Source organism: Stegodyphus dumicola, chromosome 5 (genome assembly GCF_044657685.1).
Source record: "Stegodyphus dumicola isolate Sdum_Otavi_A_Nest chromosome 5, ASM4465768v1".
NCBI lineage: Eukaryota > Metazoa > Arthropoda > Arachnida > Araneae > Eresidae > Stegodyphus > Stegodyphus dumicola.
The window spans coordinates 62,396,329-62,415,359 of NC_140772.1; the positions used below are offsets into that span (position 1 = coordinate 62,396,329).

Here is a 19,031-nt window from a genome sequence, read left to right on the forward strand (position 1 = left end):
ACATTTCTTTCAATGCGCGCATGCGTAAAGCATACCTTACGCATAGCCGAAATTAGAAAATTGCAACCAGAAAACTATTTGATTTGTATTCGTGATATTTATAATGAGGAGGAATTTGATTTAAATCATATCAAAGACGGAGTACATCGAAATTAAATACTACATTTAGTAAGGAATTATAAGTCGAATAAAATAAAAACATCTGCCCTGAAGATAACGATAGTGCTGACAGATCAACTTCCAGTTCATTGCGCGCCGCAAAGTCCCCCCCCCCCCCCCCCCCCGCGCAGAGCATCGTGAAATTGATAAACAGATTTCGGAACGGTTAGATAAACAAAGGATATACCTTTATCCATTTTTTGTAGCAATTCGTTTTTTGTTTGATGGACATCGAAACATACTTTCGTTTTTTAGATCCTTTGGGAGCTCCAGCATCGGAAATTCTATTTGACATAATCGAAAGTTCAAGCTTACTTTTATAAAATTGCTCTTACAGTCTGAAAAAAATAATAAGCCGGATCCAATTCGAAGATTAAGGAACAACGCAATCATCAACATTAACTGAAATCGATAATTAGATAATTTTAGCTTATACCATCTGTTATACATTAAACGCGCACGTGAAAACGTATTGCGCAGTTGTAAATGTCTTGTGCGCACGCGTAAAACGCCTATGAGCATGCGGCGCATGTGCAGAAAGATTTTAGCTTTGAGGTCCGGATTATGGGTGTCCGAATTAATGACTTTTGACTGTATTCAATTTCGAAATCAATAGGTGGAACTCCTGCAAGAACAAAAGTAGCCTCATAGCTTAAGGTTCTATAACCACTAATAATACAAAGAAGAATTCTACGTTGAATCTTTCTCAAATTTCTTTTGTAAACCTTCTTTGCAAGAACATGTCCCCAAGCATGACAGCTGTACGAAATGAAAGATACAGTACACTGCTTATACATCAGTTTCTTAACAACGTAGCTTACTCCAAAAGTATTTTTGGCGATTCGGTGAAAGTCATTAATAATTTTTTCACATGCAACATGCTTTGTATCTGCTTCTTGGCTGGTGCTACACTGATCTCTTCTTACCCCAATAATATTGAATGTACAAATGTTTTAGAACAAGCGTGATTCTGCATGCCAAGTAATTTGTGGCTGCGAATGTTAAGAAAAAAAAAAAGGAATATTATTTAAATCTAACACTTCTGCAATTACTGCTTCATGCTTCAACATCTCTTGTCTGCAACATTCCCAAATCTTCACATAATATGTGTAAAATAGATTAATCAAAATTCTATTTCCCCTTTCAATTCTAAAAATAGTAATTGCTTATAATAAATTTCTCTGGACTACATCATTTCAAGACTCATCTGTCATATGTCTTTTACATGACACTGTGATAAAAAGAACTTACATAAGCCTTCAGCTGATAATGATTTTAAAGGGTAATTAATTAGCCAATCAAAATTATACTGAAACTAACACACCATGAGCTAATGTTTCATCCTGAATGCAGCAAACTTCATTTCTGCTTCTTGGGCCAACTAAACTGCTGCTGCGTTGGTCTCTTCTTAATGCAACAATATGAAAGATATAAATGTTTCGAACAGGCGCAATTCATGTGCCAAGTTATTTGTGACCACAGATATTAGACTAAAATAAAAGGAATATTATTCAAATCTTTCACCCCAGCAATTACAGCTTCATGCTTCAAAATTTCATGTCTGCGACTTTCCCAAATCATTCCCCAAGTGAGACAGGATTTCATAAGTGTTGGTACACCAATGGAAGATTCATCTAAGGAATTAAGTATTTCCAAGTTTGTAGTTCTTTATAATAAAACATTTGAACATAGCACTGTATGGTGTTAACTTTTCTTCACTCTCTAATAACATATTTGGCAAATGAATGATAATATTTGCTCACTCCGTTCCTGGGATCACTTGTAAGAAGTGTTTGTTTATTACCAACAGTTATTTAAAGTTTTCCCTTCTTGTGTAGAATTCTGAATAAAAGCTACATAAAATATGTTGTCAAAAGGAGAGGATTTTTTAATTTTGAAAATACTCTGATTTTGTGTCACACTGCTTTTTTTCTATACAATCACGTACATTAGTCTCACTTTGATCGTTAAATCTTTATCATTATTATCATCAATAAAAAGCATATGGTTTTCATGTAAATCAAGGTGGTTATTCAATCAGAGTAATTTTTTAGAAAAAATCATTATTAAAATTCTGGATATTAGGGTTCTAAATCCTTACATGACAATGCTCTGTATATTTGATATATAAATAACAGTGGAACAGGATATTGATGTCAAAGCTAAATTTTGAACTAATAAGAAAACTGCAAACTCTCACTGAAGAGTTGTGAAGTTGCCAACTTTGGACAGCATTTGGAAATTCTTTGGTGACTAATTTGTTTTACCAAGCTAATGTTTGAAAGGCAACAGCCATTTTCAGAATGGTGTTGCACTAAGAGTTCCATACAAGAGCAATCAATCAGATTACTTGAGTAAGAAACATCAGTAATAAAACACTTAACCTTTTTTAAGAAATTCTTCTTTTTTGCACTTTTGTTTTCCTTATTTATGCAGTGATCTGTTTTTACTTAAAGATACATTGAAGAATTGCACAAACTTGGCATCCATACAATGATCACGTTGCTCAGTGGCCAAAACAGACATGCTTATATGCATACCTGTATTGCTATGTAAGTATTTTTGGATATATCATGGGTTGTCACATGAGTGTTTTGATTCATACTGCTTTGCATCATGAATAATTTTTTCTGACTTTCCTGTGCAGGTGGGGAAAATCAGAAAATGCCAAACAAATGTTATAATAATGTTTCTGCAAATTTTCTAGTGAACCTGAGGTGATTAGGAAAAATAGATAAACTATCTAATTAAATACATATTTTATTATGCCACACATACAAAAAAAAGTGTTTAGGAAAAGTTAGTGATATATTGCTATATATTGTTTTCAGGTATACCAGTGACCAGGGCTTGAGACATTGGCCTAAACTGAAATTTCTTAGTTATGTCTGTTATAATTAGCAGTAGTTAGGTAGTTTATATGTATAGTAATTATTTATGTGGTTTATTTAGAATTTAGTCATATAGCTATTCTGTAAAGTACAATAATTAAACCTCTTCCTCTCATTCTGAAAATTCACTTATCAAAATACTCATTTATAATATCCTGTCACATTTTAGAACTAAAGCATGGCAAAACAATAGGGAATCTTATTTTCAAGTAAATATGGTATTTTATTTTATCAGCATTTTGATACAAAAATATTTTTAGTTAACATCCAATACTTTTACAGCTTCTTAATATTTAAAAATATTTTTAAGTATAGAACTTTTTAAAAAAAAAATTAGATTCTTTAAACTTGTTTATGCAATTTAGAAACATCGATGAAACAGAGTTTTTGAGAAGAATGATTTAATTTTGTAGTATGTGAATTCTGTTTATTAAAACTATTATACTATTTCATTTTGAGTTTAAACAAGTATATTCCATTCTTAATTTTTTAAATATTTTCTCTTATTATTATATTTATATTTTTTCTACCAACTTAACAATTTCATGTCTTATCAATGTAATAAATGTTTGTTAATATAATCTACACATTTACATTTTTTATTGTGTATAAAGAATTTGTTTTAATTCATATTACTGCTTTGATTCAATTTATTAGAGGTATGAGGAAATTCTTATTTCACTTAATTTTATATTCATAGTTTTTATACTGTCTAGTCAGCATGCTTAATGATAATATTAGTCATTAGTAATAATGATAATCAGCATGATTAATGATAATATTAGTCTTTAGTAATGATGATAATCATCATTAATATTGAAATTAATTGCAGCATTTAACAACATTATTTTGAATCTGTCATGATTATTTTCAATATTCCCAAGGTTTTTTTGCATTTCTGAAAAGGTGAATAAATTATTTGTGTAGCAATTTAACATTAAAACTACTGATGATTATTTCTATTATAGGGAGAATTCTTTGTTTTGATGAGTTGGTATTTCTAGTATAAACTGAACTGTTATTTCATTGTATTATTTTTAGTGTTCATATATATGAGTTAAAGGTACTTCTTTGTTAAAGCAGCCACTACATAAGCCATTGGCAACATTTGAAATTTGCATGTTAAATTCTTATTATTCATTAACACAATTTCAGATACATGCACTACGTCGGATTGGGAAAAGAAGTCTTCTGCAAGGAGTTTTATTGAATACATCAAGAGTGGTCACACTGGCTGTTGCTGTGGCTGCAGCTGCGAATCCATCTGTAAGTTTCTTTAGTAACCAAATACAGCACAAAGTCTGAAATTCAAACATCCAGTATCTGGAGTGATCTAAAATCTAAATTTTCAGGCCAATAACAGCTTTTTTTTAGAAATAGTTTTGTGCCATTTATGCATCTGCATTTGATATTTTTTCATAATAAAACATCTACCAATTCTTAATTTCACTTTGGCATTAAACAAAATACCTCCTTATTTAAGAAACAATCATTTATTAGCATAAGTCTGTATTATCAATAATTTGGCTCCATAGCCGCCTTTTTGCTTAGCATGCATTTCAAACCGAAATATTCCGTGTTGAAACATCATTGATTTTACAGTTACTGAATAATTTATATACCGGATGACAGCCTGGCAAAACATTATTTGTTATTTTTTCCATTTATTAATGATGACTATCAACAGTTTAAGAAATGACTCACACAGCTGTGTCTAAGCATTTTTTTATTAATATAAGTAATTGAATGACAAAGAGCATGGTAACCTTTTATGTTGTTACACTTGGCAGTAATGACAGATTTCAGCTAACTGCATTGTGATATGTTGATGAGGAGAGATTTAACAGAAATTTTTTTCGATATACAAAGAATGGAGTTTGTAAATGATACTCGAAGACCAAAAGATTACATTTATAGGAGTTGGTGAATTGAATCTTCTTGAAGCTTTTAACATTCAGAAAGATTTATCTTGTTTAGTTAATGACTTTTATTCCAATCCAGTCCTTTGTAATGCTTTTAAAATTCTGTTAACTTAATTTTTCAATTTTCGTAACTATTTCTGCGGACAGATGGTACTGCTTTCTCATTCACTTTATTTTTTTTCAGTATAAATACATCTGTGGCTTACCCTTTGTTGCAGATTTCTTTGCTTCTATTGAAGAGAGACCTGTCCCTTCTTACCTTAAATCAGTAATCTTAATTTAAATGTATACCAAACACATGGTTTTTTGCTTTGCCTAATTTTATATATAGAGCTGTTTAAATTAAAATAACTTATTTGTTATTCAGATAAGCCCAGGATCGGCACCAGAGCTGATGTGGCTGGATCAGAGGATAGGATTTAGGGAAAGCAAAATTTTTAGAATTTGGAATATGGCATTTGACAGAAGAATATGGGAACCTGCTGATTTCTAGTGTCTGCACTCTCACAAAATTTCTAGTGTCAATCCTGGATAAGCCCTAAGTATATGTGGGGTGGGAATTTATTTATTTAAGACTCGTATAAGCCTTAAAATAGATTAAGTATAATAAATAACTAAACTAAAATAATTTGAGTTTAACTTCGTCAACATGTAATAGAAGCAAGACAAAATTTAACAGACAACATGGCTTTAGTCACCAAACTCATGATACATCACAAAGAGTGTATAGCAGATGCTAGCTTTATGATGATAGCCATGAATTTGAGGTCTTTTAGATATCGCAAACAATCAGTAAAACATTCTGATTAATGGAATTTGTGAAGAAATATGTGATAATAAATGAAGATGATAAACCAGAAGCTTTTTACTTCAATGACATTTCCCTAGTCCTCAGTCAATTAATGGACTGCGAAATCCGTAATATGGTTCTGAATCCAGAAAATATTGCAACTGATTGTGAAGAAAGTGAAAAAGAGGTTGTTGAAAATGAAAAAAATTTGATTGACAATTTAGTGGAAATTTTCAACTTGACAATTACAGGACTTGAACTGTGGAATTTTGTAACTGAACAAGAAGTTATGTCTATCTGTAGAATTAAAGAGAAAGTATTAGACCAAGAAATGAAGCAGTTTAAATAACTTACATCATAAGAAATGTTTAATAAAACAAATAAATAATGTTCTTTTTTGTTGAAAATATCGATTAAGATCATAAATGCTTCATTATTTCATAAGCCACTATTTCATATTTTTAATTTTATAATTTGTACAGGCCATCTTCTGATGATTTAATATCTAGAAAAATCCCAAATCTGGAATCATCAAAGTCGCAACAAGTCCTGATCTCAGACTTTGTACTTTACTTGCAGATTAGTAAATTTAGAAATACAAACTTAGATCCAAAATGCATCAGAATGCATTTTGGTGCTAATATTTTGATATGCTTGAGAATAAAAGTTTTATGAATATGTTTATAGTAATTACAAATACCAAAAATCTGCCAACCTGAAATCCACGTTGCCTCTCAAAATATAAACATTCAGTTTATGGGTTTCGGAAACTGCAACATGGAGTATCAAATATCAAAGAAAAAATACTTACCAGATAATGACATCATAATTATTGAATAATAATGAGTCATAATGGAAATACCAAATATTGACATCATGATAAAAGTGTTTTCCCCTCCGATCTACATTGAGCTAAAAAGGCAGACGATTCACTCAACTCTTCTTTCAAGTTCATGATTCACGTTGTTGTTCTTTCTGAGCTTTGTTATTTCACGAGATTGTTTAGTGCTGCTTTTTTTTTTTAATCCAGATATTTTGTGGATGAATTAAGAATATTTTAAATTTCAGTGCTTTTTAATACATTGACAGATAAGAAATGCATGAATAATGAATTTACTGCTTACAACGTTGAAAAATGTAAACACGGTAATGCAAAAAGTGGAAATTCTGCAAAAGATGGAGGCAGGTGCTATTCCTTGGTTTATAGCAGAATTGTATGAATTGGGACATGGACTGTATTTGATATACGGAAAAATAAAGAAAAGCTGTTGAAATTTTACAGCAACAGTGATTCTAATACCGGAATCGGAAACCGGAAATCTTTACATGAGGCAAAATTGGCAAACCTCAATGCTGTCTCATACGAGTGGTTCCCTCAGCGGCAGAGTGATGGGGTACAAATTTTAGGACTGCTTCTCAGAGAAAAAGGGAAGCAGATTCATGCTGATTTAAAAATAGAGAAGCCTAATGTAAATGAATAATATAATCAATTTATATATGTAATATCATACTTTTATTTGGTCAAAAATAAAAATTAAATTGCAGTTAGGGGCAGATTATCTCATATTTATTTAAATGCTGTGTGGTTGTTTTTTAGCATTCTTTGACTCAAATGTCATTGAAAATAAAGCCAATGCAACATTCTTTTACTTAAAAAGTGGAGGGGAATCTGTCACAATAAACATAAAAGTAAGATGGATGTACAGTAGCACCTCAGTATGCATCTGCTTTAGAATAAATCTAACTTGTTCATCCTGTTGGATATGAATTTTTTTTTTTTTTTTTTTTTTGTTATATGACATTTATTTGGAAAATGACTCTCATCTGATGATTCACGATTACACGCAGTACCCTTGTTTACCTCTTTCAAGAGAATTCTACAACCAGTTTTCACAAAAACATGATAGCAAGTGACGACAACCTCTCATGCCAAAACTTTGCAAAATAAATGGATATAAAAAATGTATCAGAGTAGTGTAGTACCATCCCAACAAAGCTCAGATAAGCCTTAACAACATTTTTGGAATGACCAAACAGTGCCATATTTCTGAATCATCCTTAGGAGAAGACAGAAGCAAAGTTCTTTGGTCAGAGTTTTAGTAAAAGTCAGATCTGATGACCTTCAACCATGCCCAAAAAGGCCCTGGTAGAAGAAAAGAGACACAGAGAGATAAATAAATTTGGTAAATTCTCATTAATATATATACATTTCAGTTATTCTAGTGTTTGTATTTTAGAATTAAAAGTGTTATAATAATAGCTGGAAAAGTTTATTTGGTGTATGTCCGAAAGCACAGCTTAGGATATATATTTGATTTATATATAGCATTGTTCTAACATAGGTATTCTGACACAAAATCGGACTTTTTCTAAAATGACATGCTGATTTTTTTTTTTTTTTTTTTTTTTTTTTTTTTTTTTTCCCCCATATTTCGATTCTATGACTCAAATTATGCCTAGATATTAAATTCTGTAATTTTGGTGAGAAATTTATGGTGAAGTTAAAAAGAATTATCTTTGCTCGTTTTTTGCAGTTGCGCCAAGAATAATTCAATTTGTGAACTTCTTAACTTCTAGCGACCTATTTTCCTTTCCCTTTTTTTTTTTTTTTTTTTTTTTTTTCATCGTACACAAGTGGGAAAAAACTCATCATTCATGCTTTCAAATAATTTTACTACATATGGCGTTATTATGGCTTATATAACAAATATGCCAAATTTCAAAATGCCCCAGTATGTAAATTCACGTATATCTTAGGAAATTTTGAATAAAAAAACTAAATTTTTGCAGGTATGCTTATCTACTTTAAGACGATGGTAAAAATTTTGTAGCTAATTATTCAAAACTTTTTTTGAAAAATTTATAAAAATTGTTTAAAAATACAAATTTTTAAAATAAGTCATAAAAAATTTGCGAATTATATTTAAAATGAACCTAAATTTCAAATTCTGGAAGAAGGAATCAAGTAAGTTTAATAAAAAAAGAGATGTTAGTAAATATTTATCAAATTCAATTAACATTGAGGAATTAAAATTTTGAGAGCTAATTTTATAAAAACTACTTGTGCAGTTTTTGCAAAACTTGGCTTTTTGGCATAATTTGAGTCGTGGAGTCGAAATGTGGAAAAAAATTGTCGTGATACCAGGAAAAATTGGTTTTTTGTGTCAAAATATCTATCTTAGAACAATGATATATATAAATCTAATACATATCCTAAGTTGCTCTTTCAAAACATGAAAAACGCAAGTTGAATTTAATCATTTAGCCCAGTAGAACATGAGATGTAGAACTGTTCCCCCCCCCTTTTTTTTGCATTGTGTACCACTGTATTTTGTGAAAGTTTTCAGTCTTAACAAGTTAAGACAGCATTCTCAACCTTTCGACTAATGCGTACCATCAAAACAAAAATTGAAAAACCTTTAGTGCCACCATTACAAAGTACTACAGTCAAATACTGAAAATCCGCCGACCTGAAGTCCGTGTTGCCTCTCAAAATATAAACATTCAGTTTATAGATTTTGGAAACCGCAACATGGAGCATGAAATATCAAAGAAAAAAATACTTACTGGATAATAACATCATAATTACCAATAAAATGAGTCATAACCAAATTATTGACATCATGATAAAAGTTTTCTTCCCTCCAGTCTGCATAGAGGTAAAAAAGCAGATGATCCACTTAACTCTTCTTTCAAGTGCACAATTCATGTTGTTGTACTTTCTGAGCTGTTATTTCACAAGATTGTTTGGTGCTGCTTTTTTTTTTTTTTTTTTTTTTTTTTTTTATCTGGATAATTTTGTGGATAAATTAAGAATATTTTAAATTTCAGCACTTTTTAATACGACAGATAAGAAATGCACTCATGATTGTACTGCTTGCAACGTTGAAAAATGTAAACACGTTGCATTGATGGTAATACAAAAAGTGGAAATTCTGCAAAAGGTAAAAGGCAGATGCTACTCGTCGGTTTATAGCAGAATTGTAAAGAATTACGACACGGACCGTGTATGATACACAGAAAAATAATGAAAAGCTGTTAAAATTTTACAGCAACAGTGATTCCAACACCGGAATCCAAAACCGCAACAGACCAGTTAAAGTCATTATATATATCTCGGGAGGCGAAACCGGCAAACCTCGATACCGTCTCGTACGAGTGGTTCTGGCAGCGGCCCGAGTGATGGGGTACCAATTTCAGGACTGCTCCTGAGAGAAAAAGGGAAGCAAATTCATACTGATTTATAAAATGTAATGAATAATATAATATATGATGATATATATTATAATATAATCAATTTATATATGTAATTATAATTTAAAGCATATAATAAATTATTATAATAATGTATATAATAATTTAATTAAATGTATTTAATACGCCTTATTTATTTTGCACTTTTAGCCTGAATATTATGATTTATCTTTTCTGTCCCGAAATGCGCAAAATCCTAAAATCCGCACAACCTCTGGTCCCAAGCTTTGCAGATTTCTGGACTTTTACAGTACTATCACTACCACTCTTGAACAAAGCTCAGATCCCATAAATTTACAAGTGTTAGAGAAAACACTCAATCAAGATGTTGGGGTTTTAGTTTTTGAATTTAATGGTTAAAAATACTTTGCTTCTTTGTGTACCACCTATTTTTCTCTTGCGTACCACCAGATGAGAACCCCTGAGTTTAAGACTTAAGTTTTTATAGAAACTTCCTATGCATTTTCTTGAAGGGAACACGTGTTGTTTATTTATAACACTGACAACTTTCTTTTGTTCCTAATACTGATCTAACCTTATCAGATACAGCATATTAACTTTTTTTTTTTTGTTGTTGACTGTATGTTCATAAGAAATATAATAGCTAAAATTGTCTTTCCTTCTGAGATGCGAACTGTGTATGATAATTATTGTTTTTTTAAAATTATTTCATTTTCTTGCCTATCTGATAATAACAATAATTTATTTTCTTAACAGTCAGTCAGTTTCTATTGGCTGTGCTCCAGCACATTTGGATTAGGACAAAGCATTCTCCTAATGTCTCCCAAAGTTCGTAGGATTTTAAGAATACCTAGTACTCTAAGTGATAGTAGTACACCATTCAGTGATATTGTAAATAATTTTAAGAAAAAAATATTAAAATGATCTGTTTCTAATATTATTTATGCTGTTTTTATATTACATATGAGTCACCATCTTTACTAATTCAACTATAAAATATTTATTACTAATTTATGGTTCTGTGTCTTTAAAGTCAGTGAATCCAGTTTCGTTCATGCAAGAATGATTTACATTTGATTAATGGAAAAGATATTCAATTAACAATTTATGTACAAAACTATCCTTTAGATGATAAAAGTTTTATATCAAACATGAAGTTATGTTTTTAAAAGTATTTAAAGAATAAAATTGGACCCTTCACATGCTTGCAGAAAAAGGGTTTGATTTAGAATTATTGTGACTTGCATTTGAAGTATTATCTAGGCATATATTTTTAGGAGCTATTAATTTATATGAAAGAAAATACTTTCAAAAGATATCCTTGTAGTATTTTATATTTATATTATTTCAGATTTCTACCTTATTCTTAGACTATTCCTGATTATTTAACCACATGATGAACAATGCATTCACTTTTGTCTCAATAGATGATATTCATTTATTATCTTTCTGAAAATTAGCATGTAACATAGATGTCAAATTCTCATAATGCAAAGTTATTCAAAATCATTAAAGCTAATAAAATAATAAAATTACTACAAAAAATAAAAACAATAGCTATAATTTTCAGAAATATTAGAAAAATATAATGTATGTATATTATAATCGGAAATATTAATTTATATATTAATGTGATAAGAATTACAGAAGGTACACCATCAGTTTGAGACTTGGATCATATTAGATGCAAAATCTATGTCCTAGTATCATAATGGTGGGGAGAAAAAAGAAAAATGCTGTAATATTAATTAAGTTCAGAATGTTCTTACAAGCAAAGGTTATGCATTATCAAATAACTAAATTATTAAATAAAATTTCTATTGTATAAATACCAATGAAAAATAATGAAATCAGTTGCAATTTCTCTAAGAAAGTTACAAATACACACACACTGGTTTCCAAAAATTAAGGAAAATCACAAAAATAGTGATAACTCATTCAAAAATAAGCCAATCTGCATAAAATTTGAATATTTTGTCAAATAATAATTGCCGAATAAACTGCAGTATACAAATTAGTGGAACTCCAATCGAAATACGTCATCTGCGAGGAGCACAAAATTGCATGTTTCAGAGAAAGCCTGCCAATTTCACTGTGATACTGAGGTAAGAAATCTGGAATAACCAATTTGTAACAATGACCTCTGGGCATCATCTGCCTGAAGAACTGTGATGGAGAACTATGGGAGACTAAGGGCAGGACAAAGTGAGACAGATGTGACCAGATGGTTAAACATGAGTCCTTCTGTGGTGCATAGACTTTGGCAACAATTTCTAACCACAAATTAGCCAAGGACAGCCAATTGCTAGCACAAGCATCATGATTGATATTTGTCATTATGCACATGAAGGAATAAAACCTCAACTCTTAACTTAGCTCCACCCTTGCTGCAGCCACTGGAAGGTTGGTGTCAAATGTCAACCATGTGTAGAAGGCTTCACAAAGTAGGTCTGTATGCGACACGACCAGCTATTTGCATGCCACTCATGTCATGTCATAGAAGCAAATGTTTGAAGTGAGCGCGTCAGCATGTCCACTACACAGCTGATCAATGGAGGGCTGTTCGCTTTATGGATAGGTCTAGGTTTAGCCATCAAAGCGAAAGTAGTATGCTATGATTTGGAGAGAACCTGGAACCCGTTGTCATCCATCAAACATCTGTGAAAGAGATTCATGTGAAGGAGGCAGTGTCTGTATTTGGGTGATATCTCTTTGCATGGATACACAGACCTCCATGTTTTTTTACATAGAACTGTGAATGTTCAGACCTATAGAGATGACATCTTTGATGCTTATGTGTACCTTAATGCCATGACAATAGGTGATGATTTTCTACTACAGGATGACAACACTAGACCGCATAGAGTTTGCATTATGAATCATTATATTCAGCAGCAAACAATTCAACTCTTGGAGTGGCCAGCTTGTTCACCAGACCTGTTGAGCATGTTTTAGGATGCTTTAAACTCCTATCATATCTAGCAATGTGTGCGGCTAGGTGGGACATTTCTGAGAAACGAGGTTTTAGTAGCATTGGTTTAAACAGGAGATTTCTGAGAAATGTTCCACCTAGCTGAGGAAGTTATGTCCTGGCTACAAGGAACTTTTTGAATTCTTTCTGAAATTGTTTTACTTGCAACTGTGTTTCACATAGAGATCAACCAATCAGATGAAAATTCTGCTTCTGAAGGATCATGGGTAATTTTTAATATGGTGATGCAATTGTGAGATCCTGAACGGTGGAAATAGAAGCCGATTTAATTGAAGAAATACAGAAAAGGCCGTATATATAACTGTTTGCTGTAGTATAACTGTCTAAGTCATTTTAAAAATGAATCATAGAAATTTCAAAGTAGACAGTATTTTGTGATGTGCTTTTGATGATTTGTTACAAGTTATTCATCACCAAAAGTTCATCAAATTTGTCGTATTTCATGCTGATTGGGTGAAAAGAGATGTTATTGTTATATGATAGATTTTTTATTAAATTTAAGGTAAATAATTTTTTTAAATCTGTTTGTATGTGCATAACTTTATTTTTCTGCTAATGACTTATCTTTTAAATTGAAATTGCATAATCAGCGACATACTGTAAACAACATAAAAGGTGCATAAAAAAGGAAAACATAGCTTATATAATAATAAGAATACACATTAAATTTGTATGCTATTATTTTCCTAATTTTATTATTTTATAATAAATGCTACATATTGAAAAAGTGGAAATTAATGAATTTATTATTATGAATGATGAAAAACATTTGTATATACATTCAATAATATAAATCTTATTCATTACATTGATACTTGTAAACATACATCAACAACTTGTAAACCATTGCATCTGTCTCCTATGTGTATGACTTATTAGATGTGTGTGTATATATATATATATATATATGTATACAAAAATGAACATTGCCAAAAAGTTTATTTGAAGTTCTAATTCATATAACGATCATTTAATTGGCAGCAACTGTAGCATCCAGCGTAATGTTCTTTGCACATTACCCTGGATATGGAATACACAGTTGAAAAATAATTGAAGTGCACTTTGTGCATGAGTCATTAAAATTCACCTTTTTACACACAACCATTGTATTTGTAATTTAAACAGAAAAACTGAGCAAGTAACCTTTACGAAATATTTAATATTTTGGGGATAAAATTAATATTTTTGACTCATCACAAAACATTTATCAGTAAATGACATTATATTGTGTATATAAAAGTTATTAAATAAATATATGGATACAAAAATACTGTTTACAATAATAAAACCAGAAATAATGACAAATCACTGAATGTACAATGTAAAATTATTTACAAAAATATGTACAACAGCTCATTACAAGAAACTGATTAAAAAATATATGATTTAAAAGCAAAAATTAATATAATAAACACATGTCTTTTTGCCAAGGTACTCAGCCAACAATAGTAAAATAATTTTAAAATATATACGGAATTTGAAAGGCATCTCTTTCGCCAACCTGAAAGATAACTGGTTCCTGTTTGGCTTTCAAGTCTGTCTACCAAGTGAAGATGGTAACCTAGCTAGGTAGGTTTCATGGAAATGGCATTCTGAAAAATGTTTCTTTCGTCGCTGTGTTCCACCAACAAATAGCATATGTGATAGGGATTTTAGGAAGACATATTGCTGCTCTCATCCTCCTCTTCAGACCCTTACCACACTAGCAACTGCTTAGCAAGAGCAGTCAGTGGCTCTCACTTCCTATGGAACTGCTAGATTGCATAATTGACATCACACATTCACTGTATGTGTTATATTGTTTCTAGGGGAAATCATACTCCATATTGAAAATAAATTTCCTATACCAAATTGACACATCTGATTTATTCATTTTATACATATGCTAATTTCTAAAACATAGTTGTCCGGTATTTCTTTTCATGTTATTTTACATCTTACTAAGTGGTCTATACTGAGGATCAATTTCATTAAATTCTACATGTAACTTTTTGCATAATCGTCATTTTTGTGATTTTTCCTCAGTTAATAATAACCAATGTCTATAGATAAACAGATAGATAGATGCATATAAGTCTTTATTAAATAAATATTAAATTCTAAAAATTTATCTGATTTTCTCATTTAAATGTATGAGTTGCAAATACAAAAAATGTAAAATCTCTCAAGCAAATAATATATACATTATATATCTACTGATCATCATGTATTCTTTTATTAAAAACCAAACAGTTCTAATCATATACTGTTAATAAAATTCTAATTCCTTATAAATTAACACTGCATCTTTTTTCGAAAACAATACTCATGCATTGTTTTGTCTCTAGTTAAACTTCTGAATTCCCAAACGATTACGCAAAAAATCCTAGAGCAAGTTTTTTCTCAGCTACTTGTTAATTCGAACATATATTTACAGAATTTACCTTACCTATTTCTGGCAATATTATCTTAGCTCGTAATATATTGCAATTTCTCTTAACTTCTGTTTTTGCAGCATCTGAAATGCAATTCAGCTTCTTGTTTAGATAGCTGTGTCTGGACATTTTGACTGCCAGCTTTAATTTCCACATTACGATCATCTCTTTCATTTCCTATAGTTCGTAAATGTGACTCAGCTTTTAGTTTAGATAGGTGTTTCTGTTGCTGAACATTTCTTTCTCTTCTCAAACCTTTGCATGGGTGTTTTCGTGGTTTTCCCCATGTGTAATGTGTATACGAGCCAGTTTCCCCTAGAAAGTCCTCCAGGGAGGCATCCCACCCCTTAGGCAAATAGCCCTCGAGGCTTTGCCATAATTAAATACCCTAACCTAACCTTCACAAAGCTTTTGACTATTTTCTTTCTGAATCTCAGCTTGAGATCATTTACAGACTCTATGGGAAGAAAATCATAATTGTTTTTTTACTTTAATTACTCAGCCATTTTATTAACTAAAATATACCCATTTTGTTTTAGGTTGTCTCTACAAACTGACACCTTCATTTCAAGTCCCCTGAAATCTCCTGGTAAACAAATCAGTTTTGGGCTCAAAGGTTATCTAACTAAACTTATTTCCGTAATAAGAAGAATCACTAATAAACCCTTTGTATATCAGGCCATCTGTAGCCATACTATCCTGCAGAATTTCTGTTTTGCTCCTATTTATCTCCCCATTTCTTATATAAAAGTCAAAGAAATCATTCGGAATATCCTTTTCAACACTATTGAGTGACTTAGATTGTTAATTCTTCTCTAATTTTGTATACACTAGCTTCAAATGCCTGTAAAGTAGTAGCACTTTGAGAGTCTCTGCTTTTCAAATGCATTTTGATCCCTTGCTCCCTCATCCCACATCAGGGAGAGATCTCTTCATGGTGCCCTATTCTCTAATTTAGAGTCTTTTCTTTTTGTTCCCAAAAGGAAAATTTCTCAATAAATATTGAATAGTTTCCTTGCTTTTAGTAATTCTGTCGAAAAATTTTGATGCCACCTTCCTAACATCTTCATAGTTATCGAAGAGTTCAGATAATTATGCTGCCCATTTTAAAATAGCCCACTCATTTAGGAAATGCTCTTTCATTTTTGGTTTTGCTAGTTTCTCGTTTAATCTTCTGTATTTAACTGTTTTTTATTACCTGAATTTAAAAAAAAACGTTAACTATTTATAGGTAATGAGGCTCTTCCTGTTACCACTAGAACTATTTCTATTGAGAAAATTAAAAATTTTAAGAGACTGGTAGTTGTAAAGTTAGAAAGATTAAAATTGTGTGAAGTTGAAAATTTTGCCATTCATAAGATGGCGTCTATCCCTTAAATGACAATTTTTAGAACGCTTGAGGAAAAATCAAACATAACAAATATTTCAAATTCATATTTTAAAATTATTCGTATTTAAAAAAAATAGAAATAAAGCAGAGATTACAGGGACACTTTATCACAGAATAGGGTTTATGATAGGGAAAAACATTAGTGTTTAAGTTCAAGTAGTCCTCATTAGTGGGAGGAAAAACAGTAGAACTAATTGTGAAAAGCACTTTATCAGTCTTAAGAATTAAAGGCTGAATTTATCTCTAATACACCAAACTCTTGTTGAATGTGCGAGTTGCATTACTATTACATTGTGCATATGGCAAAATTGGGCTGTGCGAAGTTAACATTCCATGGAAATAATTTATTAGGTACAGCTCAAATTTAAAAAAAAAAAAAAAAAAAATGTGTATAATTAAACAAATCCAAATACTGCTGTAATTAAGAGTCAAACATAAAACATATTAATGGAAAGGATTTTATTACTTCTTAATAAGTAGATACATGATTAAAAAAATGGTGATTTTTTTAAATCTTTGAAAGTTTGCTATAAGACGCACAGGGATTTTCAGTGACTCTCATACAGCATTCTCTTTTTTCTTCATTTGGGTGAACCTCCATTGCAAACTCCGACAGTTCCTGTGCCTTTTTTAACAGTCGTTTAATTTCTTAAAAGTTAAAGGCACTTCTTCTTTCCCACTATCAGTTGTTGTTATAAGACCATCCAATTTTTCATTTGCTGTTTCCTGATCATCAGCCTCGAGTAATTTTAATTATCCTTCTTCCATATGTGAATACCTTTGGCAATTATTGCTTTTGCAATTTATATGATTACTTTGACTTCATTTTTAGTAAAGAGAAATCCTGTAAAATTGTTGATAGCTTTTGGTCACTAAGCATTTGATGTTAATCACTTGTTCTTATGCAAGTTTTATCATTTCTGTGCTGTGGCTTAGACTGAATTTCTTCTAAAATGTCATTAGCAAATCATGTTTTCCTTCATCTAGTGCTTTATATGCAGAGGTGTTTATATGCTTGACATAATAGTCTTTGAATGTTTTTATGATTGACTGATTGATTGGAGTAAGAAAATTTCTACATTTGGATACAGTGTTGTAATACTGATGCTTCACAGCATTGCTGCCAACACTGTGCAGTGTACCACATGAATAAAATTCTAGTGTTGGGAAAATTAAATGGAAACAATTCAGATAATGTTCAAAATCATGTTTCACAAATCTGCACTCAGCAGTAAAAAATATACAGCACATTGGGAATTAAATCACCACATCTTTCTAATTTGAATACAGTTTTCAGTATAGGTATTTTGAAAGAAGGGTTCAAATTTCAGTTGCAGCATCAGGTATTAATATAAGAATTATGAACATATATCATCTTCTTATAATCAAGTAAAATCATAAAAAATCTGATATCAAAAATCAAAGTACCCAGAAGCTTATTTACACCATAATGACTATTTTTGTAAAATCCCAGAGGCTGTCTTCTTTAACAAGGTCTTCAAAGAGGATCAAAATCTTCAAAAAATCGTGATTTTGGGTTTTTGCATTTTCAAATTCTCTACACTTTCATCTTTCTAAAAATACCATTCTTTAATCTCTATGAAAATTAGAACTGTAAAAAATCTAATTTTAATTTGTCATCGACTTCTTTGATCAATGAGGATTTTTACATAAAAACGCATTTTTCTCCAAACGTAATTTTTTTATACTCGATGTACCTTTCAAGAACTACTGCTCACAGGCATCCAAAATTTTTATGGCTTATTTATTAGGTTTCCTAATATTTACTGAAATGAGCTTTTTTGTTAAACTTAGAAAAAACCATTTTAAAATTTTTGTGTGAGAAAAGTGCTAAATTTTACTATGCCTAACAAAATATTCTGTAAATTACTCTAAAATTCAAAATGTTTCAAAAGCTCATTTCAGTGTAATCAGATAGGTATACTTTAATTACACAAAAAATTTCAAGTGTGCATCTACAGCAGATTGAGAAAAGGTATATCGAAAATGGCCAATTTAACATTGTCGGTATAGGGGTTGCTGATACCCCTTAAGAGAAACTGGCTTAATAAGAGAAACATTGCAATAACTAATTTATCCAAAAAAAAAAAAAACTTTGAAGACGTATATGCAGGAAAATTTGTTCTGGTTCCAGGAATTAAACCCATGAACATAAATAGTGGTGAGTAATAGGGGCTCATGCACGTCTTTAATTTGCAAGTCCCTTGATCATTTTTCATTTGTCCCCCCCCCTCCAA

The 19,031-nt window shown here is 30.8% G+C and overlaps 1 protein-coding gene across 2 annotated transcripts in view; it reads left to right on the forward strand.

Moving 5' to 3' along the window:
• The window catches only part of LOC118180112 (cytochrome c oxidase assembly protein COX18, mitochondrial), a 34,826-nt gene extending 23,909 nt beyond the window's left edge, over positions 1-10,917 (forward strand). Inside the window, exons 4-6 of one of the 2 annotated variants that reach the window (XM_035349255.2) lie at positions 4,206-4,316; positions 5,340-7,945; positions 10,734-10,917. In XM_035349255.2, the coding sequence (XP_035205146.1) occupies positions 4,206-4,316; positions 5,340-5,465 (237 nt within the window). In that variant the 3' untranslated portion in view covers positions 5,466-7,945; positions 10,734-10,917. The remainder of the gene's footprint in view (positions 1-4,205; positions 4,317-5,339; positions 7,946-10,733) is intronic. The other variant, XM_035349254.2, reaches the window with a different exon arrangement.
• The last annotated feature ends 8,114 nt before the right edge of the window (positions 10,918-19,031 follow it).